Source organism: Triticum urartu, chromosome 7 (assembly GCF_003073215.2).
Source record: "Triticum urartu cultivar G1812 chromosome 7, Tu2.1, whole genome shotgun sequence".
Classification (NCBI taxonomy): Eukaryota; Viridiplantae; Streptophyta; class Magnoliopsida; order Poales; family Poaceae; genus Triticum; species Triticum urartu.
Window position 1 is genome coordinate 12,595,562 of NC_053028.1, and position 23,001 is coordinate 12,618,562.

General features: G+C 46.7%; 2 protein-coding genes across 2 annotated transcripts; one reads left to right on the forward strand and one right to left on the reverse strand.

Moving 5' to 3' along the window:
* The first annotated feature begins 3,461 nt into the window (after positions 1-3,461).
* LOC125523856 (putative F-box protein At3g17490) lies at positions 3,462-4,975 on the forward strand. Its single transcript, XM_048688922.1, has 2 exons — positions 3,462-3,627; positions 3,861-4,975. Exons 1-2 carry the CDS (start codon positions 3,462-3,464, stop codon positions 4,889-4,891), a joined length of 1,197 nt encoding a protein of 398 aa, XP_048544879.1. The 3' UTR covers positions 4,892-4,975.
* A 5,658-nt stretch (positions 4,976-10,633) lies between these two features.
* LOC125518126 (putative disease resistance protein RGA4) lies at positions 10,634-18,624 on the reverse strand. Its single transcript, XM_048683066.1, has 3 exons — positions 16,602-18,624; positions 11,388-13,783; positions 10,634-10,748 (listed from the first exon to the last, which is right to left on the reverse strand). Exons 2-3 carry the CDS (start codon positions 13,718-13,720, stop codon positions 10,634-10,636), a joined length of 2,448 nt encoding a protein of 815 aa, XP_048539023.1. The 5' UTR covers positions 13,721-13,783; positions 16,602-18,624.
* Between the last annotated feature and the right edge of the window lie 4,377 nt (positions 18,625-23,001).

Below are 23,001 nucleotides of genomic sequence, written 5' to 3' on the forward strand. Positions count from 1 at the left end.
GAGCCTTAGATCTGTTAATCACGGAGAAATTGCATCAATGTCAGTAAATTAAAATAACTGTAGCTAATGTTTGGTCCGTTTTTGTTGTTTCAGATGATAAACCGAAGGTATTGTCATATAAGCTTGTGTTACACATATGCAAATAGGATTTTGGCAGGTGCCAAGACATGGCATTTACTATGTTACTCCCTCCGTTCGGAATTACTTGTCTCGGAAATGGATGTATCTAGAACTAAAATACATCTAGATACATCCATTTCTGTGACAAGTAATTCCGAACGGAGGGAGTAGATATGTAGACTATAACATATAGGCTTGTCTGTTGGTTTAGGTGGTTAACGTTGTTTAGACGCTTAGCGTGGTGCGTCTTGGCAGTCTATATTCTACCCTGGTAATGCAGTGTCGATGTGCCATGTGGCTGTACGCATCGAAGCGGTACCTCGCAAGGAAGGAAAATCGTTGTGTACATTGACAGACTCCAAAGTTCTGTCAAAAATGTAAATCATAATATCAGTATGTCACTGATATCTCCACGAACTACCATGGAGACCTATAAGGTTGTAAAAATTATCTTTAGAAAAGCGAAAGAAATCATTATGTTGCCAGTGCTTCATGGTTCGGTAAAGACGCAAAAAAGTTGCCTGAAGCAAAGGGCCCTGCAGACAGTATGAAGACAATGGGCGACGAATCATTCAGTCCTTAGGGAGGAGGAAAACTCCCTGGCTCCATTTCATGGGTGCGGTAGCAGTGTGGCAGAAGCAGATCGGATTATTCCAGTGATTTCTTTCCAAGTTTCGGTTTCTGAAGCTACTCCTCTCTTGTCAAGGTACGTGCATACAAGTAACAAATATATATCAGTATTTGCCAGCTTCCTTCCTTGGTGTCCTCTAATTATTCTGCCAAACACTGCTTGGGGCTTTAATCATGACTCTCTTTGCATTATAAAGCGAAAGAAAACATTAATCAAAGGATTAGAGCAGAATCTACTTTCTCGATTTCCCTGCATATTTGAAAAGTTCACCCCTCTCTTTGCACATTGCTCTGATCTCTCAACCACAGCTGGGTACAGTATAAATATGGCCTAAAGGCAAAAATAAATAGATGTGGTGATAGGTGAGTAAGAACATCCCCTTTTCCCAATCAACTTGGGTGACTAGCAAAACAGTTTAGATGTATTAACATGGACTTTGATAAGCATAGTATTTTGGAAATCACGAAGTTTGTTGACATTTGCTTGGAGGGCATGCTGTTTCATGAACCTGCATCCTTAATGAGTTGGATCACGGCAGTTTGTAACAAGTGGCCTACATCTGCAACAATCACTCTCGGTCAGATGCATGTAACAACTTTATATTCATAAAGAGACTGCCATTCATTTGTCAGTCTGAACACTTGCCATAGTAAGAAGAGGATTGAATCCCAGATAGTATCATACATAAACTTGGTCTAATATAGTTTTTCCAGTTTGTTGTATCGAAAATGGAGGCTTTCATCTCTCTCCTTTTGCGGATAGCACCAATGAACTAATTAACCAAGGAGAGAATAAAAGCACCAATACCTGACTGTGAGAGCTTGCACTGCATAAAATGGCAGCAAAGATTCATAACATTAATAACTATGAAACTGAAGCTTGGAACACTTCCGTCAAAAAAAAGAAAAAAAATAGAAGAGGGTGGGAACACTGCTCATCATATATTTCATGTGCGTGTGAATAGCATTGCACGCTCCAGGTATTACCACCCAGCTGCTTGAGGAAATATTATAACAGAAGGAAAAAAATTGTCCCCTGAATTTGAATCAACGGCAGACATTCAGATATTTTTGCATGGTTGGCTTGAAGAGATGCCTTCAGAAGAAACATTTTGGCTGCAACTCACGGCTAGTACAGTGCCAGCTCTTCGCCGTGCCGGTTACAGCTCACCGATCAAACTGCTCCAACACCACCCTCGTTGGCGGGTCGCTCCATGACCTTGGGCATTGACCCCTCTATCGCCGCCGATATGCTGGAGCAGGGCCAGTCACCCGGTTGTGGCATCGGCACCGCGTGCACGTAGCGCCGTCGTCTTAATCAGTCTCTCATCGAAACCGGGCAAACCTTGGTGTATTAGATAGTCAGAAAGTCGTTGTGGTAAGACCTTATAGAACTAGCGCACAAGTACAACAACTGCCGCTGATGAAGAGAAAGGTAGATCAGAAGGATCCGACCTGTACACGCGAATACAGACGAACTAATACAGGATTCATGTGGATCCACCGAAGACAAACGCTGACCGAATCCCGTGAGATCCTCCAAATGGTATTTATGGATCAAGTATTGGATTTTTTTATGGGACTGCTAAATTTCAGTCGGCTGAGACTTAAAGTGTCAGTCGATGCTTCATTCGTGATCTTACATGGAGATCCGTACAAAAATACTTTTAATTTTTTTCTTTCTTCTTTATTATATGTTTTGTGACTTGATTAAGATTTCGACTGAGATCTGGCCAGACGTTTTTTTATTAGATAATTGTTAATGAATGGATGCTCATGATCTCGCCGGGAAAAAGTAATCATGTTATGTTGGTCGTAATTCGCGACCAATACAATGCCAGCTCTTCGTCATGCCGGTTGCAGCTCACCCCGCTCGAACTGCTCAGACACCACCCTCGTTGCCCGGTCACGCCATGACCTTGGGCATCGACCCCTCTACCGCCACTGACACGTCGGAGCAGCTGCGGTCACCCGGTCGTGGCATCGGCACCACGTGCAATTAGCACCGCCCCTCGTTTGGCCGGCCCTTAGTTGCGCCATGACCATGCGCATGGACCTCTCTATGATTGAGATACCAATGGTCGGTCGTAGCCTCGTCGTGGTAGCTCATATCGTTGGTTGGAGGCGAGGCTGCGGTTGGCGTTGGGTGCAGGCGCCCGGTGGCCGGTGATGTGCGAGGAGAGAGGAGAGGCGGGCTAGGATGGGCATCCATGATGGTCCGCGGCAGACACAAAAGGATGACATTTGCCGATGAGGTTAACGAAAGGAAAGGGAAGCGGCCGGTGGCGTGGGCCCACAGCCACGCGTTTTCCTGGAAGAATCGAGGGTTTGTTTTCCTGGAAGTAATGATGAAAACGTTATGGAAAAAAAGAAATATGTCAAGAGTTTGTTTTTTGGGCCAACTCAACTATACCAGGATTCTTTTATATAAGTAGGATAGGAAAAAGGGGATCCGCTGGAGAGAGTCCAGTCCTTTTTCCTTCCCGTGCTGTTTACTTGTTCCCCACCGACCTCTCTCTCAGAAGCCAAGCGTCGTTGGCCGCCGTCGCCGACCTAATCCAAGCCTCCAAGGTACCTACTGCTTTCTCCACTCACCACCGATTACCATCTATTCGACTTTTCCCAGCCAGATCAATGGTTTTCTCTCTCTATTTGCAGATCCACCCGACCTGACCCTGTCCCTGGATCATACGCTCTCCCGCTTCCGATCCATGGAGGAGGCGAAGATCTTCGAGACCAACACCAAGTCGAGGCCGGAAAGTCATCTAGGGGCGACGGCGGAGGCAGCCGGCCTGCTCACCGACGATCTCATCCTGGATATCCTCTCTCGCATCCCGGCCAGATCCCTCCACCGCTTCAAGCACGTCTCCGTATCCTGGCGCGACCCGAAAATGTTATATGGAACCATGGTTCAGCCGAACCTACGCTCGACACCATTGATCTCTGGACGCTTTTCATAAGGATCCGTGCATGATTGATTAAAAAATGCATGATGGGAGTTGTTTGCATGTTAAACAATGCATGACGCGGATCCACATGTAGCAGGATGTTGAATCGTACGGCGTCGACCATAGGTTCGGCTGAACCATGGTCCAGAATCACGCCTCTCCGGCGCGACCTCATGGCCGACCCCGCCAACCGCAAGAAGCTGCCCCAGGCCCTCGCTGGCTTCTTCTACATGACCAGCAACAATAGGATCGGCCACCACTTCGCCAGTGTCTCCGGCGACAGCGCAGCCCCGTTCAACCTTTCCATCCCTTACGTGCACCATAACAAATACGGTGGCATCACCCAGTTGGACGCCTGCAATGGCCTCCTTCTCTACTGTGGCTTCAAGAAGAAGATGGCGAGTTGGGATGATTTCCGTTTTCTAGTGTGCAATCCCGCCACTGGGAGGTGGGTCGAGCTGCCCCCTCGGCCGCCTGTGCCCGCAAGCAGATATTGCTGTACCACAGGTCTTGCTTTTGATCCGGCAGTCTCATCCCATTTCTACGTTCTTCACTTTGAGCAGGCCGTTCCGGGAACTTACATCACAGGAGTGAACATCTACTCGTCGCTGACAGGAGCCTGGAGTTTCAGTAGTGGTCGGATGGTTGAGAAAGTGGTGCCGCTCCACAGTAAATTTGTCTTTGTCGGCCGTATGATGTATTTGATTGGCAACCTGATGGACTTCAACAACAAATACGTGCTGATGGTGGTGGGCATGGAGGGGAAAGTGTGGAAGACTATCCCTGTGCCGTATGGCCAAATATCTGCCACAATTGGAGTGTCGCAGGGGTGCTTACACTATGTTGTAGCTTCAACGGTTTCAGTCAATGATAGTAATGAAATCCTAGGTTCTGGGATAACACTTTGGTGCCTCAAGGATCGTGACAGTAAAGAATTGGTTCTGAAGCGTTCTGCCAACATCAATGAGCTTATGGGCATGATTGGGGAGAAGTACAGGGTGGCTGAGATTCATCCAGATTGTGACACCGTTTTCTTGATGTCATCTGGAGGTGATACCTTGGTAGCGTATGATATGCAACATCAGAAAGTTTATTGTATCCTTAATCTTGAGAAAGGCATTACAAAACCGAAACGGTTTCTACCCTATGTTCCTCTCTTCTCAGAGTCATTACCAGATGCAGATGGGCAGTAGCTTTACCTTCAAACCACCCCTGTGCTTCCTCCCAAGAACAGTCTCTTCTTTCGGCTGAACAATTTGCCTGTGTACTTCAGAATCTGCTTCGGTCTTGCCGTTGAATTTGCTGGTGCTTACGCTCATGCTTGCTTGATTTCCAGTTCAGAACAATGCCTGGCGAACTACAGATGAAGCATAATGTCATTTCCAAAGAACATTGTTACTCCTGATCTGTTTTACTTTTAAGACTCTAGAATGAGAATGGAAAATATGAACTGAAAAAAGTCGAGTTGAATCATTCAAGAATGCCATTTAATTCAAAGAAAATATCCGAGCTGCTTCAGAAATGATGTTGTATTTATTTTAAACTTGCATGGACTGAATCAGATGCATGTAAGAGTTGATTGCTAATAAAGAGCTGACCATTCATTTATCAGTGTGAACATACATAATCTTGGTCATCATATATACGGCAAACTTCTCGCAGGCAGGCCACCTCTGTTGAGGTGCCTGGTAAGAACATGGCACACTCCAGGTAGCACCCAGCTGCCAGAAATATTTCGACAGAAGAAAATCAATTGTTCTCTGAAAAAATAGAATCATCAGGGAAAAGGTACTTTTTTGGACTCTGCAGCAGACTCGCTCTGATATTTTTGCATGGGTACATAGTCTAAATCAAGGTGCGGGTTCTGTTATGTTTTTTTTTACTTGCTTGGTTCTAGACAGTCTAGCCAAATTTGCCTCCCCTGTTGTACACTAGCCACTAGCGGTGAATATCTTTGTTGAGAAAGTTGGCACATATATTTGGTGTGGGAATACAGGTAGCATGTAAGTGATGATGAGTTGTGCAGAAAAGGGAGAGTGGCATCAAAAGATATTGCTGGACTTAAGGCCAGCTACAGGCATATGGTTAAAACTTAAAATTGACTCAGTCTGTCTTCGACGAAGATCCCATTTTGGGGGGCAACCGGTGTCATTTTCGAATACAAGGAAGAAAGCACCAGACTCTTTTGGTTGAGATGTGATATAATGATGGTCAATTCTGATTGGGATGAGGACATCCGGACTATACAGAGGATAACCAGCGCTGCAGCTATATAGGAGTGTTACTAGATGGGTAGGGAGTTTCTGAAGATAACTTAAGGAAGCTAATGCAGTAGCACATGGTCATGCTTGTGAAGGATAAAAGATCTTTAATGTGTCTGTTGGGTTGGGCTGTCCTCCTAGTTTTATTTTATCATCAACATTGGTAGGCCATGTTATACTTGTGCACACTCTGTGCCTGTGTGGCCCATCTTGGATGAAGCAACTTTGTATTACCATGTCTCCGAACATTGCAATGCCGCAAACCTTTGAGCAGGGAGCAGCTCTGCCTTACTTGTCATCATCAAGGTAGAAACTCCTTTGAGAATTGTGAGAAGAATTAACATGTTTTATTTTAGAGAAATAATTGACATGTTATAGCAGATTAGTTATCCGTTATACAGTCCAACCCAATCAAGTCCAAGAGAGTTTTGAACTCAACAGATTTTAGTATGCCCTTTAGACTTACAAGGAAGGGCGAAATGATTATAATAAAAAGAAAACAACCAAAGCAGAATCTATTTTCTTGATTTCCCCTGCATATTTAAGTTCATCGCTCTGTTTGTATTTTTGCTGTGATTTCTCCTTGCTGTGATCTCACCCACAGCCCGGTTCATTTCAAACATGGCCCGAAAGTACACCCCCCTTTTTTCCATTCAAGGTGACTAACAAAACAGTTGAAGATACCCAGTGTTGTACACCATAGTTTTCTGATTGGGGCAGCATGCAGGTGAAGAAGTCAAACACAGCAGACTTCTTAATATACACCATAGTTTTCTGATTGGGGCAGCATCAGGTGGAGATCATGACGTCTGTTGTAGGTTGCTTGGAGAACATGCAATTTCCTGAAACTGCATCGTTACCCCGGTTGAATGACGATTTCACAAATAGAAACTTTGCTTTTATGATTTGCGTTGGACCACGGTAGTTTTAACCAGTGAAGTGACCAATATCTGCAGCAGTTTTAAATCTATAAAGAGCTGGCAATTCATTTGCCCTCGGTCTGAACATTTGCCACAACAAGCAGAGGACTGAATCCCAGCTACTAGTATCATACATAGTGGTTTTAGTTTTTTTGTTACTACCTTTGTAGGGTTTTCAGTTCCTTGGATCCAAAGTGGAATTCTCCAGCAAAGATTAACAACAGAAATAGCTACAGAATGGATGCTGGGAGCACTGCTCATCAGGTATATGTCAATTTTGTTGCAGGCGGCAACAACAAAGGCAGGCGATCAGACGGACACCTCTGTCCAGGGCCTGGGAAGAGCATCACACACTCCAGATATCACCCGACCTCCTTGAGAAATATTATTAGTACGACCGAAGAAGATCGTGTGTTCTCTGAAAGAGAAAACATTTTGGACTCTGCAGTAGACTTCCAGATACTTGACATGGTTAACCTCAAGAGATGTCTTCAGGAGGAGTAAGGAATCTGCCTGACATGTTTATGTCGTCGAAATAAGACTTAGCTGGCAGTTTTGTTATGTTGATTGTTACTTAGTCGTCTCTAGACAGTGTAGCCAAATTTACCTCCCCTGCATCTGTGCCGTGTACACCTGATCATCAAATTCACTAGCAGAGGAATTTTGTGGATGCATGTAAATGTTACTAAAACATGCCAAATATATATTTTTAGAGGTTCATTTGCGCTGACAATATTCAACAAGCGTGTTGGCGTAATAACAACACCTTCCCCTTGTGGTCTGGCTGAAAGGAGAGCTGCCCCCAACCAGAATGTGTATTATGGAATCATGTACATGGACAACTGCTGACTTTCCAATCCCAGCAGACTTCAAAAGAGTGGTGGCTACAGGCTAGGAAGAGGGCTCCAAAATAGCATGACCAGACCTTATTCATGGCCAGTTTGCAGCAACCAGAATGTGTTTGAATTGACCCGGAAAGATATGAGACTTTGGAGGGCAGACAGCGGTATCTCCTTTTTTAGATCTTTTTCGGTCTTTTTCAGCTCAAGTTTTGTCTGTTAGGGCAACTCTAACTGATCCCCTAAAAATAGTGAAGGATCCAACAGAGTAAACCCTTAATGGAGTATTTTTACTCCACTAACTTTTAGCCAGACCTAGCCGATCCCTTATATATAACGAAGTAAATTGTTGTTTTTCTAAACTTAGCAATTCTATTATACATTGCATATACATATTAGCATACATATAGAAACTAAACATAAATATGAATGTTCAAGCAAATCACGAATATAGTTTACCATTTGAATTCATAGTTTACAAATTGAATTATTCAAATTTAAACACACCGAATGGTCCAAATGTAGGAAATAATATGTGATAGAACAACTAGGAAGCGCTATGACATTGCTAGTGATGCTCAGTAAGATCAATCATTTTGGAGCTGAGCATTAACTTGTCAGTTCTCAATCCTGTGATGCTCTTCAATGAATGCCAGGATCCTATTTGTATCATACGACTCTGGCTCAACCAGAGTCCCGTTGGTGATGTACCGAAAGTTCTCAGGCATATCTCTCTCATCTTGAATGATGATGTTGTGCAATATGATGCAACAAGTCATGATCTGCAATAGAACCTTGGAGCTCTAGTACTCGGCAGGGCCACGGACAATTGCAAAGCGCTTCTGAAGCACACCGAGGGCTCTGTCCACATCTTTCCTAACAGCTTCTTGACATTGGGGCAATGGTCAGAAAAAGACTTGTGTGCATTCAAAAGCGCCCGTAAAAGTACTTCTCCGAATAGGTTGGATTTGGAGCAAAGTAGTCTCTCATGATCTTGGCATGGACCTCCGCTCTATCACGGTTGATGTGTATGCGGCTAAACTGCGATCCTCTCCTAGGGCGCCAAATATCATCATTGAAAATCGTGCCTAAAATGGTTTCAAAATCTTTGACGTCTTCTTCCTCTTTGGATGACAACGAGTCATCGAAGACCATCTCCATCAACCTCTTCATCTACAATTCAAACGACTCGTTCAATCCAAACGGTTCGATTCAAAACGAAAAAACTCACCCAGGCAATCCGTCAAACACTTGCGTTGCAGTGGTGATAAACCGGCCAACCGTCGTCGTTTCGGCCAAACCAGCGGGCGGCGAAGTGTCGTAATAACCTACAGCGGTGCACAAGCAAGGATAGATGTGGCGGCCGCCAAAGAAGAAGAAAATGCGATTCAATTTGATGAATTGGTTATGGCGATGGAGGTGGCGATTCATCTCGATTCCAGCGACTGTGACGGGGAATGAACAGGCTCAGCGTCAGGCAGAAGGGTGGCGAGGGCAAAGGGAGGCAACGAGGTAGCGGCGGGGATCAGCGGGCAGTCACCGACGAAGAGGCAGTGGCGGGGGAGTGCCGCGGTGGGGGTCGAGAGAGAGGCGCGGCTTTTCCTTAGAGCCTGTTGGGTGGAGTAAATTTAGGGGCGGATGGTGTGGCTGAGGATAATTTATCGTCTGCTAACGGTTATTGGGGATCGGCTAGGTGCCGGTTAGAGGAGGAAAACCGAAATCCTCCTCCTCTAACGCCGGATAGGGGATCAGTTAGTGTTGCCCTTAATGATACTACACTTTCCCCACCTCTCCCGTGGCGCTCCCGCGAGTGCCTGAGGAGGAAACCTTAGTCGCCACGCCTAGCGTCCCACCTCTCCGTCCCTCCCCTCCCCTCGCCGCCGCCGCCTAGCTCTCTAGGGAGGAAACCCTTGAGAGTCTTGGACTCAACATAGATTTTAGTATGCTCTTTACACTTAAAAAGAGGGGAAAATGATGGTAATAAAAAGAAAACAACGAGAGCAGAATCTGTTTTCTCGATTTCCCCTGCATACTTAAGTTCATCACTGATCTCTTCTTCTTTTCTTGTCCTTGCTGTGATCTCAACCACAGCGTGGTTCATTTCAAACATTACCCAAAAGTGATCCCTTTTCTTCCATTCAAGGTGACTAACAGAAACAGGTTTGAAGATACCCATTGTCACCATAGTTTTCTGATTGGGGCAACATGCAGGGGAAGGTGTCAAATACACCTGACTTCTTAATATAGACAGAGGTAACCAGTGATACCTGGAGTTTGTAACAAGTACACAACATTTGCAATAGTTTTATGTCCATAAAGAGATGGCCATTCATTTGTCAGTCTGAACATAAAAGCAAAGTTTTAGGGAATCTGCTTGACATGTTTACGTTGTCTAAATAAAGCTGAGCTGGGAGTTTTATTCTATTCATTGTAACTTAGTTGTCTCTGGACAGTGTAGTCAGATTTGTCTCCCCTGTATTTGCAGTCTTTACCTGACCATCTTAGAAATTCACTAGCAGAGGATTTTTGTTGATGCAGGGGAGCATATTTGCAGAACCACAGAACGAATGTACCATGTAAATGGTGAAGCGGTGCGAGTTCATGCTACTAAAACATGCAAAGTGCAACTTTTTAGCAGTTGACAAACTTCAACGGCGTGTTTGGCCCCTTGTGGAGTTGTCGTCCGGCTTAAAGGAAAGCTGCCTCCACTGTGGATTCGCCCAGGGTGTATTATGGAACCAGACTTCGGAAGAGCGGTGGCCACAGGCTAGAAAGAGGGCTTCAAAAAAGCTTGAGCAAACCTTATTCATGCTGAGTTTGCAGCAATGAGAATATGTTTGAATTGACCCGGAAAGATATGAGATTCTGAAGGCAGCTGGCGGTAAAATTTTTTTTGAGGAATTTTAAGATCTTCTTCAGTCTTTTTCAGCTGTAGTTTTGTCAGCTGGATCTGTTCTGTACCTGAGCTTGCTCTGCTGATTTTGTTCTTGTAACCCTGTTTCCCCTTCTTCAATAAGATCAGCCGATGGCCTGGAGAGATCGTTAAACAAGATGAATAACAGCCAGAAATATGAACACACAGTTCTTCCAGTTGAGTAACCATCTACAACGATTACCCAGTCTCAACAACCATGTCAGCCAAGTCCAAAAAATCATGGGGAATAAGAAGAGGCATAAGGATCGAATGAGGTCACTATTCGGCGTTCCACAATAAAATCATTCCAATGGAAACATATAGGATAAGATCATTCCAATAAAATCATATCACAACGTTATTAATCATTGGGAGCAAACGAATCCAGTGTTCAACATCCCAGTTATTACAAACTATAGGGAACAATATTACAAGCCATAGGAAGCAAATAAATCCAGTGGTCACAATTCCACATTATTGCAATTCATTGAAAACAAATAAATGCATCATCATCATCCGCGATGCGTGATAGGTTGAGCACATGACGCCTAATGACAAGGCATACATAGGGCCGGTTACCACTACCCAGTCGATTGGCAGCATATCACAAGGATGGTCAGTCTTCTACTTCATCTCCATCCATACTTCCTGTTATTTTCATAGGTCAGCCAATGTATAACAAAAGTTAAGCAATAAGCATGCCGGTTCTTAACCTGAAAGAATGAGGCATCAAAGGGATACATAGATGTATGTACCTCACAAGGCCAGCGTTAGCAATGGCGCTTAACGTGAGTATCTGCACACCAACATGCTGAAGCTTTTGCCAGTTAGGATGACCTTCTAGTTTGCATGACTTCACCACATCATCGTCTCCCACCAAATGAAACTTCTTAAGAGAACGGGGAAGTTCTGGAAGCGATTTAAGATACCAGCAATTAATAATCTGCAAGCTCTCCAGCCACCTGAGGTCCTTCACATTGGCTGGCAAGTGGTCCCAGTTGCAGTGCGCAATGTTGAGTTCACGAAGATTAATGAAAACTTCAAACAGTTCTGGAGCAGGTCCCAATTGCTCGCAGTAGCTGAGATCAAGTTTCTTTAGGTACTTTGGGGCGCCGTTCTGCTCACTCAGCATCCAACTTGGGTACCACAGACTTTGGTAGTTCCAGATTAGCAGACTTTCAAGATGCTTGGGTGGGCAAAGAGCCTCAAGTACCTCTTGTTGAACTTGTGGTGTGCAAGTCATATCTCCTTCCCAGGACAGTTCCAGCTCTGTCAGTCCTTTCTTGTCAGCTAGCTTTGCATCATACTCCTCCCTCTTGTTTTTAACATTTCCAAGATTGCGGATTTTCAGAAGGCCCCGAAGCTTGTTTAGGTCCATCAGCTGGCTCAACTCATACCCACGCTGCTTCCTTACTTTGAATCGTTCAAATGTTTGTAATGATGTTAACCTGCTAATGTACGGAGCGCTAATTGTTAATGCGCCAATGATATGCCGCACGTTGGTGAGGTTACCCATATTTGTATCAGGAGAAAATTTTACAGAGCTAAAACCAAATGTTAGCACCTGCAGATGGTAAAGTTTGTCTAATGCTTTTGGTAATAACAGCTTTGCCCAGGGGATCACTAAACTAAGATAGCGTAGATGCATTAAATGACCAATAGTTTCTGGAATCTCCAAATCAATATTAACATTTGTGGCTTCTACAACCAGTACCCGCAATTTTCTCAGCTTCTTGAATACTTCCTCAAAGAATTTTGTGTTAACTGCTTCAAGCATGTTTGTTTCATCAATAATGAGACTGCATAGGTTTTCCAGATCAAAAATCTCCTTGGTAACTAATGTTGCATTTGCAACAAAAAGATGGCGAACATCATGAGGAACTTTTGTTCTCAAGCCATTCTCGATTCTGAAGCAATCACCCCCGGCCGCCTTCTCAGCCAAATCATGCATAAGATCATGGATGGAATAGACCAACTCCTCTTGTTGGTTGAGTGCGGCTGGTTGCACAAATGAGGTTGCCAGTAACTTGTGAAAGTAACCACGACCAACAGCTTCCATGTCTTCCTCTGCGTGTATGAACCCCTCTGCCACCCACAGTCTAACTAACTCATCTTGCTTCAGATGACGTCTTCTGGGGAAAATACTACAGTAAGCAAAGCATCGCCTAATTTGCTCATCAAGTTGCTTGTAACTCCACCATAGGGCCCCCGTGGTCTCATTCAGAAGGTCCCGATCTAGAACTTCTCTCCAAAATTGAACATCATTTTTTCTTTCGCGTAGTTGTGCCCCCACTGTACTGGCTGCTAGAGGTGATCCTTTCAACTTCTGTGAAATTTCAGCACCAATACTTCTGAGTTCTGCTCGATCTGGACCCTCTGCATTTGGATCTTCAAGGGCATAATACATGAACAGATCCAAGAAGACTTTGGAATCCAATTCACGTATTGCAAAAACATCACGTGCCACATCAGGACCCAGATCTGAAAATGCAGCTTTATCACGACTTGTTGCTAGGATCCTGCTTCCTACCGCTCCATCCATCAATGGAGAAAGTAACCTCGGTAGCTGCTTCGTAACGGCATCCTTATTGCACCAGATATCATCTAGTACCAAGAGAAATTGTTTGCCTTTTATTTTCTCCCTCAATTTTCCTTCCAGGACATCAAGGCTACTAGGAACTGGTTCTTTTCTTTTATTCATGGATGAAGCTGCTTCAAGCATCTCCTTGAAAATTTCATGCAAGCTATAGTTCTGTGTAACCTGAATCCACATGACAAGGTTGAAATGCTTTGCACTTTTCTCATACTCGCAAACATGTTGTGCCAGGGTTGTCTTCCCAGATCCCGAAATGCCATGAACGCCAATTACTGAGAAACATTTTTTGTTACTTGAGCTTGGATTGACATCATGAAGCATTTCACTTATCCAATTACGATCCTCATCATCTCTGCCAGTTACCTTTACTGTTGGAACTGAAGTAGTGGGTGTATGTGTATCTTTGGCAGTATCAGTGTCACCCTTGCTTGACCGCTTTGTTAGTGCAATAATACCATGTGCTTTATCAATGAGTCTTTCTATCGTGTCCATATTGCCCTTCAAACGACGATTCAAATCTCCTGTGAGAGTAAAACCCGGTTCGACAAAAACATACTGCAAAAGAAACCAACATTTCAAATTCAAACGGCAAGTCCAAATGTCCAATACCAACATTTTTGGAACGTTGACAACCGTAAGTGAACGGTGGGACATTCATGCATGGCTAATACAAGTATTCATTCACGTGGCTTGGTTTGAGCTCGGTGTCGTGCACATGAAACTAAAAGGCTGTGTGCAGGTGGCAGTGACCTGAATAACAATGAGCGTCTCCCTGAGGACGAGGTAATCATTGCTTTCACTGTTAGTTTGTCCCTTGGTTATTCAATGTTCGGACAGTACTGATATTGTGGGTGGTATGCAGGATGCTTTATCTCACGAGAAGGATATTAATCACTAAGAGGGGCAAAGCTCTAGACAATGTCAGTGCCCTGTCTCTAATTGAGTACTGTCTACTGTATTTCCCTTTTCGTTTGTTGTGATTAAGCTATTATACATGCTATTGAAAAATGATGTAGGTATGTTCTCTACAATATGAATGTGTCGTAAGATTGTTCGCTGATGTTGTTTGTTTTTGGCCTTTTGATGCCACATCAATTCAGTTGAATTCACAGAAAGTTCCTTACAAAACTGCCGTAGGCTGTGTTTTGGCAAGCAGTCAGAATTTATGTTAATGGCATCCTCTGTATACGGTTCTGTTCCATATGATAAACTAATATGGTATAACGTGTCTTATTTTATACCTTTTGAAATAGTTTGTGCCCACAAAGTTTAGTGATTTACACCAATTTCTAAACATTATTCAAGTAGCCTAGCAAAGGCAGAAATCAAAGATGAATTCTCCCATGGCTTTTTGTTTATCTTCTTGTGTTAGCCTAATTTGCTCTTTCATATTTGTATAGCATTTATGCTGGATTATACCTCCACAGCACTTGCTTCAGGGGCTCTCAAGTGTTGTAAAGTTCAGTTGTGCTTGCCTGCTCAATATATGTGCAGCGTTTGATCACTAGTACAAAAAATAGGCATCAGCACCGTAAAGGCGCCACCTCCTCCTCGATCAAACTTTGTCGCCCAGCTGGCGGAAGTTGGGCTGATATTTGCCGATGACCACCTCAAGGAGGATCCACCCAGTGGCGGAGCTTCTTGGGGGCCAACCTGGGCCATGCCCCCCCCCCACCCCCAGCTCATAGGAAAACATGCACATATACCTTAATATTTGGTCTAATTTTCAAGTAAAATCAGCCTAAAGCAATCATGTTTGCCCCCCCCCTTCAGCCCATGCCCCCCCATAATTTCATCTCAAGCTCTGCCACTGGACCCACCCACACCGAAAAGGCGCACGCCCTATTATTTACGGTCTGCTGGGTGGGCGCCTAAGCTCCTGAAGTTATTCCCACCTCTACTGTCACCCATGATTCCATATAGGGCGAAGTTAGGGGGGAGGGGGAGTCATGGGCTCCCTCGCCAGCTGCGACCCTAGTGGCCGGCTCCGAAGAGCGCCCCACAGCGGCGACCACAACCGCACCAAAGAAGCGACGTGTGACTCATTGTACCGGGTATGGTTGTAGGGCAACGTAGCATTAATTGAGGTTAATTTGTAAATCAGAAGTTATCTTTTGATCAGAACCAAATGATCTAAATGGAATACATGCAATAGATCTAAATCCATAAGTTATTTTTCATGAAATGGTTATTCTGTTAAGTCTAATCGTTTGTATTGTACTAAAACGTATTGGAGGCGGTTTTTGCTGGGTAAGGCCAACTCCAACCATGGATGCAATTTGTCCAGTTTTGTCCGTTTGGAGCTGCGCGGGCAAAAAACACCACCCAAGCATAGACCCATCCTAATTTTCTTTTCTGTTTTGTGTCCGTTCAGACCCATCTTCAGACTAAATTTACTCGCGATTAGGGTCCGAAGCGGACACAAGCCAGACATTTTCTGCTGCATCTGCCAGCTACCTGGGCCTCCTCCCGTGCCATGGGCAGAGCAGCGGCGGTGGAGGCTAGTGCGTATGCGGGCGAGCACGCGTGGCCGCCCTCTTCATGCTCTCTTCCTGCACGTTCATGGCGGAGTGAGGCGACGCCGGTCCTCCACACCGACGGCCATCAGGAGCTCTCTCCGGTCCGATTCGTGGAGAAGCTCCCATGCCTAAGCTCGTTGTTGACTCCGGCGGCGGCCGTCCGGGCTGTGTTCGACAAAATGCCAAAGCCGGACACTTTCTAAGAATTAATTATTGTTTTAGAAAAGGATTGTTTCTATTCCACCTTTGAATTACGTTTGGCAAATTCTTCTTTATATAAAAAATACTATCCACACATGCCACTAAGATGATCCGTTCTACCAAGATACAATGGGGAAACAACACAATTTGACTAGGATAAATGATGAGAATTAAATATGTATCCTATATACTTCAAGCATATTCACTTCCACTTTACATGTTTGCTTATTATAACATGGTATATCGATATTCATCGTATGTTGGTTATTTCAACACTTATGTGCAAGGCACACATAACTTGCTAGTGCTTTTAAGTAGGGAAATATTGAGCACTAAACTTTCTATTATACGGCAAGGCAAAAATTAATATGTTTACCATGAAATTGTACAAGCACATAACGAACTTAGACATTTATATGTCTATTCATGTTAATATTATTTTGGAAAAGGAAAACAATTATTCCACCTTTGAATTACTTTTGGCAAATTCCTTCTTTGTATAAAAAAAAAACCTATCCACACATGCCACTAAGATGATCGGTTCTACAAAAATTAAAGGGGGGAAACAACACAATGACTAGGATAAAAGTATTGTGTAGTGATGAGTAAGTATGCATTTATATAGCTAAAAGCTGAGGGAAGCAAGAAAGGACCTGGTTTGAGGAGCTAGCTTCAGCATCCGAAGCCGTTCTGGGCCTTTTTTTTCTCTCTCTTTTGTAGGAGACTTTTCTGGTTGTCCAGCTTCTTTTGGTGACGAATATACTCCAGATCAGCGAGGATATATTCCATGTCGAAGAAAGCGGATTTGAGCCCCCTCACCATCTCCTCAAAGAATTTCCTATGATGAATGTCCTCCACTGCTTCTAGGGTAAGCGCCAATCGAGGGAGAACGTCCGTCAATAGGCGTTGAAGCGTCTCTTCTTTGTCGAATTTGCAGTAGGACAAGGCTTTGTCCAGAAGCTTGGAGATGATAGGCGACATGATCCATCCTGCAACAGATATGCCCCATGCAACACCTTCCACCACCATCGAGGCTTTTCAGAGGTAGGAGGAAAGATATGGGAGATTTAGGCCATGCTGTTTCGAAACCAACCCACGAACTGCTGTTCAGAGTTGGCCAATACTAGGAGATAGATATCATCACAGGTACAATAATTAGCTTAAACCATAATCTAATAGAGGTGGGAACTCACCAACCCCCACGGAACGAAGTCAGTCAAATTAAGCAGAGGAAGCAACTTGAGATGTATAAAAAGAGCTGATGGAGAGAGATGTTTGGACTAACACACTTGTTTGTTTCAGAACAGTAGAACTGGTGGTCAGCATGCGTAGTAATTTATGGGGCTATAGACAGTAGTTCAATTTTGTTCGTAGCAGGAATTTCCACTCATGTTCCTACAAGTTCCCACACATTAATAATTAAACTAAGGGCAGTGCTACACGTCCGCCAAATGATAAATTTATAAGATCGGCCGCCTCAGCAGCCGTCGGATGCCGCCTGAAATAGCCATCTGATCTACCGCCCAACCAACCGAGGACCTTTGCAACAGCTAGCTTGCTGCGCTTGGGGACTTTGCAACAAGTCTGTCGAGACAGCACTGTTGTCCCGCCATGGCCTGGGCGCCTTGGCCATGGAGCCCCGGCGGCCACTGGAGTTGCCATGCCTCCTTCGACCCAACACCCCGACCAACTGTCTCTACTCCGGCACGACGGCGAAGAGCTCCCACGCCGGGCACTCCTGTGGTGATTTCTGCAAATAAAGCCGCGTTTCTGAGACATGCGTCGTGTTGCGAACTTGCGATGCTTGGCCTCGTACTCTTTAAAGTCGGACGCTCCTCCAGCTCTGCAACGAGGACTATGTTTCTGAAACAAGAACCCTGTCGCAGAAGAAAATCTCTTCACCGTCGATTTATTTTATGAAACAAGACCTTTGTTACAGAAACGTTTGAAAATGATATGCTTGTTGAAAAAAAAAAGAAGACTGCACGGGACTTGTGGCTAGCGTGAGCGCTCAATCAAGACCGATCAGACGGCTACGCATGCGACGGATGTTGTGCGTGCATCAGCCGGCTGAAGGATAGCGTTTCCCTAAACTAAAAAAAACCAGCTACTACCGTCTTGTTTAGTTGCCGTGCATGACGCGTATTCCCCACTGAGCTATATAATTATGCAGAGCTAGTATATACAACCAATTTGAAAACAAAATTAAGGAAAATGATTCTTGAACTAATCTGCCTACGTCTTGGTCCAACTGCTAGAAAAATAATGGCCAGCTAACGCATCTTGTTTCATGAAATTTTGGAGTTATCTCTCACACCCTGAAACCTCGCAGAAAGATAATGCACGTAAAAAAATACTACCTCCGTTCCTAAACGTCAAACATCGAAAAATCTCCATCAAGGATAATCCTAAGGCTAACGGAATGAAGTTTTTGAGAGCTAACAGCTTGGTGCTAGTTTGTAGCTCACTGACCTGCCGGAACCTATGTGGCGGTGGTCGGAAATGGTAAAGCTTCAGACAGTGCCGGAAGCTTTTCCGTTTTCACTTCCTCCCTGCGCCTGCTTCAAACGAGCAGTGCCTGCTTCCTGCAGCTAGCTTGCCAATTCGCACTCGCTCATTATGGAATTGAACACTATAGTGCACAAACTTGGCATTGAGCACCGCCGCTCGCCACAATCTGAATCTCTTTGGCCTGTTGGAAATTCCAGTGGAAGGTAAGGTTAGCCGCTTAACTAGTGATAAAATTCACTCACTAAAAAATCCCTAAATCACAGAGCGTACGAACCAGTCGTCCAAGGATGATGAAGACCTCCAGGAGCTTCGGGAGACCAGCCTGCTCCGGGCCTTTCCGGGAGAGTTGAGTTGCGTAGGCGCTGACTGAGGAGATTCCGACGGAGGAGACCATTTCATGATAGATCTGCCGCCGACGGTGCATGGAGGCTGGAGCAGCCTGCGCAGGCGGCGGCCATGGTTGTGGATATTGCGCGTGCGAGCTGATTAGGACGAGCGGGCTGGAGCCAGGGGGGAAGCGCCGCCGCCGGCGCTGACCACTGCTGGAGACAGGGGAGACGGCAGCGGTCGCTGGACTATTTTTTTCTTCTTCAGAAATTCGCTGGACTAGTGTGGCAGGCTGCCATTTCGGATAAAGAAGGCCTCACGTTTACTTTGAAGTGGGCCTCTAGAATTTGCATCAACATTTAACATTTTGAGGCCCGTCTTGAGTGGGCCTCTAGAATTAATTTTTTCTATGCCTCTTGGTAACAAAACAACATATTCAAACAATTTTGAAACCACTGCAAACAGACCTTTGTGATGCCCTTTGACTCATAATCTCTTGCATCAAGCATTGCTTTGATCTCAGGATCATTTTCAGACATGCTCAAATTAATTATGCTTTGTCCAGCTAACAAATGGAAAATCGGTAGTACCTGTAGACAGATAATTTGCAATACGATGATTGATTGGGGTGCTGGCGCACGCATATATAATACAAGGGAAGACCTGTACCTCAACTATACAAGACTAGGAGGTGGGCCACAACTCCAATACACGTGCAGTACAAAATACATACTCAACACCCCCCCACAGTCGAAGCGTCGCCGGAGACACAGAGACTGGACCGAAACTCCTCAAAGATGGGAGTAGGCAATCCCTTAGTCATCACATCAGCAAACTGTTGCGTCGTCGGCACGTGGAGAACCCGAACATGGCCAAGGGCAACCTGCTCGCGCACGAAGTGAATACTGAGCTCAATATGCTTCGTTCGTTGATGGTGCACCGAGTTGGCGGAGAGGTAGACCGCGCTGACGTTATCGCAGTAGACAAGAGTGGCCTTGTGAACATCACAAAGCAACTCCTAGAGCAGCTGACGTATCCAAGAGCACTCGGCCACGGCGTTGGCCACGGCGCGATACTCTGCCTCGGCGCTGGAGCGGGAGACCGTGGGCTGCCGCTTCGATGACCAAGAGATCAACGAGGGCCCAAGGTAGACGCAGTAGCCTGACGTAGAGCATCGCGTGTCGGGGCAGCCAGCCCAGTCAGCATCCGAGTAGGCCACGAGGTCGGTGGAGGCGGAGGCCGTCAGGGTGAGTCCTAAGGACATGGTGCCGCGTATGTAACGGAGAATACGCTTCACCAGAGTCCAGTGAGAGTCACGCGGGGCGTGCATATGGAGGCACACCTGCTGAACAGCGTACTGCAGGTCGGGGCGAGTCAGCATCAAGTACTGTAAAGCACCGACAATAGAGTGATAAAATGCTCCATCGGACGCGAGAGACCCCTCCAGAGCAGAAACCTTCGCCTTCGTGTCGACGGGGGTGGGCGCCGGCTTGCAGTTAAGCATACCGGCATGCTCAAGGAGCTCATGGGCGTACTTCTGCTGATGCAGAAAGAAACCGTCAGCCCGGCGGATCACCTCGATGCCGAGAAAGTAGTGCAGGGGCCCCAAGTCCTTGAGGGCGAACTCATCACGAAGACGAGCAGTCAGCCACTGAAGGAGATCGGGGGTGGACGCCGTGAGGATGATGTCGTCGATGTAGAGCAGCAGATATGCAGTGTCAGCTCCCTGATGATACACAAAGAGTGAGGCATCGGAGCGAGTGGACCGAAAGCCCAGAGACTGCAGGAAGGCTGCGATACGCTTGTACCAAGCCCTAGGCGCCTGCTTCAACCCGTACAGAGAGCGGGAGAGCAAGCACACGAAGTCGGGGTGCTCGGCGTCGACGAAACCAGTAGGCTGCTCACAGAACACCTGCTCGGCGAGATGACCGTGCAAGAAGGCGTTGGAAACGTCCAACTGATGCATAGGCCAGGCGCGCGAGACGGCCAGCTGAAGGACGGCGCGGATCGTGCCCGGTTTCACAACCGGGGCGAAGGTGTCGGTGAAGTCCACGCCCGCGCGCTGCCGAAAACCACGAACCACCCATCGAGCCTTGTAGCGCTCGATAGAACCGTCCGGGCGAGTCTTGTGGCGAAACACCCATTTGCCAGAGATGATGTTGGCACGGAGGGGTCACGGAACAAGTTGCCACGTGTGGTTGCGCTGTAAGGCGTCGAACCCTTCCTGTATCGCAGCTAGCCAGTGGGGATCCCGAAGGGCACCGCGAGCGGAGGTGGGGATGGGTGATGGCGTCGATGTCGAGGCGGCGCACACATACTCGTCGGCGGAGTAGCGCGTGCTGGGCCGACGCACTCCTGCTCGGAGACGGGTAGTCACGCCAAGTGGCGGGGCAGCAGGGCCGGCGGATGCCGCGGCGGTGGGGGCACCCGGTGCGACGGCGGAGGCCGTGGCGGCGGCGGCGGCCGAGCCGGCGGCGGAAGAGGCGACGGGCGAGGGTGACGTCGAGCCCGTCGCAGGATGGGCAGGCAGGGTGCTGGGCTCAACCTCGTACGAGGGAGACGGGGACCCGGGGGCCCGCTCGGACTCGACCTCGGGGGAGGGAGTCACGAAGCCAGGTGGTGGCGGCAGAGGGCGTCGTGCCGGGGGGGGGGGGGCGCCGGGGGCTGCTGCCGCGCATCGGTCCACGAAGGGGGCACGGGGGCCGGCGCCGAAGGGGCCGAAGCCGGAGGAACCTGAAAAAAGGGAACACCGTCTCGACAAAGTACACATGCCTCGAGGTGTACACACGATGAGTGAAAGGATCATAGCACCGGTAACCTTTGGTGCTAGGAGGGTAGCCAAGGAAGACGCATGGGACAGATCGTGGTGCGAGCTTGTCTGGCGTGGTGGATGTGGTGCTAGGATAACAGAGACACCCGATGATGCGGAGACCATCATAGGACGGTAGTGTACCAAAGAGAAGGTGGTGTGGGGCGTAGTTCCACCGAGGGCGACACGGACGAATGTTAACTAAAAGAGTGGCGGTAGCAAGTGTTGTGGAACGCAGTAATTTCAAAAAATTTCCTACGCACACGCAAGATCATGGTGATGCATAGCAACGAGAGGGGAGAGTGTTGTCCACGTACCCTCGTAGACCAAAAGCGGAAGCGTTATATCAACGCGGTTGATGTAGTCGTACGTCTTCACGATCCGACCGATCCAAGCACCGTTACTCCGGCACCTCCGAGTTCTTGGCACACATTCAGCTCGATGACGATCCCCGGGCTTCGATCCAGCAAAGCGTCGGGGAGGAGTTCCGTCAGCACGACGGTGTGGTGACGATCTTGATGTTCTACCGTCGCAGGGCTTCGCCTAAGCACCGCTACGATATGATCGAGGTGGGAATATGGTGGAGGGGGGCACCGCACACGGCTAAGGAACGATCATGAAGATCAACTTGTGTCTAGAGGTGCCCCCCTTCCCCCGTATATAAAGGAGCAAGGGGGAGGCCGGCCGGCCCTTGTGGGCACGCCAGGGAGGAGGAATCCTCCTCCTAGTAGGAGTAGGACTCCCTCTTTCCTACTCCTACTAGGAGGGGAAAGGAAGGGGGAGAGGGAGAAGGAAAGGGGGGCGCCGCCCCCCTCTTCTAGTCCAATTCGGACCAGAGGGGAAGGGGCGCGCGGCCCACCCTGGCCGCCCCTCTCTCTCTCTCCACTAAGGCCCATAAGGCCCATTACTTCTTTCGGGGGGTTCCGGTAACCCTCCGGCACTCCGGTTTTCTCCGACATCACCCGGAACATTTCCGGTGTCCGAATATAGCCGTCCAATATATCGATCTTTATGTCTCGACCATTTTGAGACTCCTTGTTGCTAGGATCCTGCTTCCTACCGCTCCATCCATCAATGGAGAAAGTAACCTCGGTAGCTGCTTCGTAACGGCATCCTTATTGCACCAGATATCATCTAGTACCAAGAGAAATTGTTTGCCTTTTATTTTCTCCCTCAATTTTCCTTCCAGGACATCAAGGCTACTAGGAACTGGTTCTTTGCTTTTATCCATGGATGAAGCTGCTTCAAGCATCTCCTTGAAAATTTCATGCAAGCTATAGTTCTGTGTAACCTGAATCCACATGATAAGGTTGAAATGCTTTGCACTTTTCTCATACTCGCAAACATGTTGTGCCAGGGTTGTCTTCCCAGATCCCGAAATGCCATGAACGCCAATTACTGAGAAA

Bases quoted from the DNA above. Each gene is read 5' to 3' on its own strand.
- LOC125523856 (XM_048688922.1), top strand. From the start codon at position 3,462: ATGGAGGAGGCGAAGATCTTCGAGACCAACACCAAGTCGAGGCCGGAA. The intron at 3,628-3,860 runs GGCGCGACCCGA...TCACGCCTCTCC, and splicing joins CAAGCACGTCTCCGTATCCT to GGCGCGACCTCATGGCCGAC.
- LOC125518126 (XM_048683066.1), bottom strand. From the start codon at position 13,720: ATGGACACGATAGAAAGACTCATTGATAAAGCACATGGTATTATTGCA. The intron at 10,749-11,387 runs GTACATACATCT...CGATCTCTCCAG, and splicing joins GCTAACGCTGGCCTTGTGAG to GCCATCGGCTGATCTTATTG.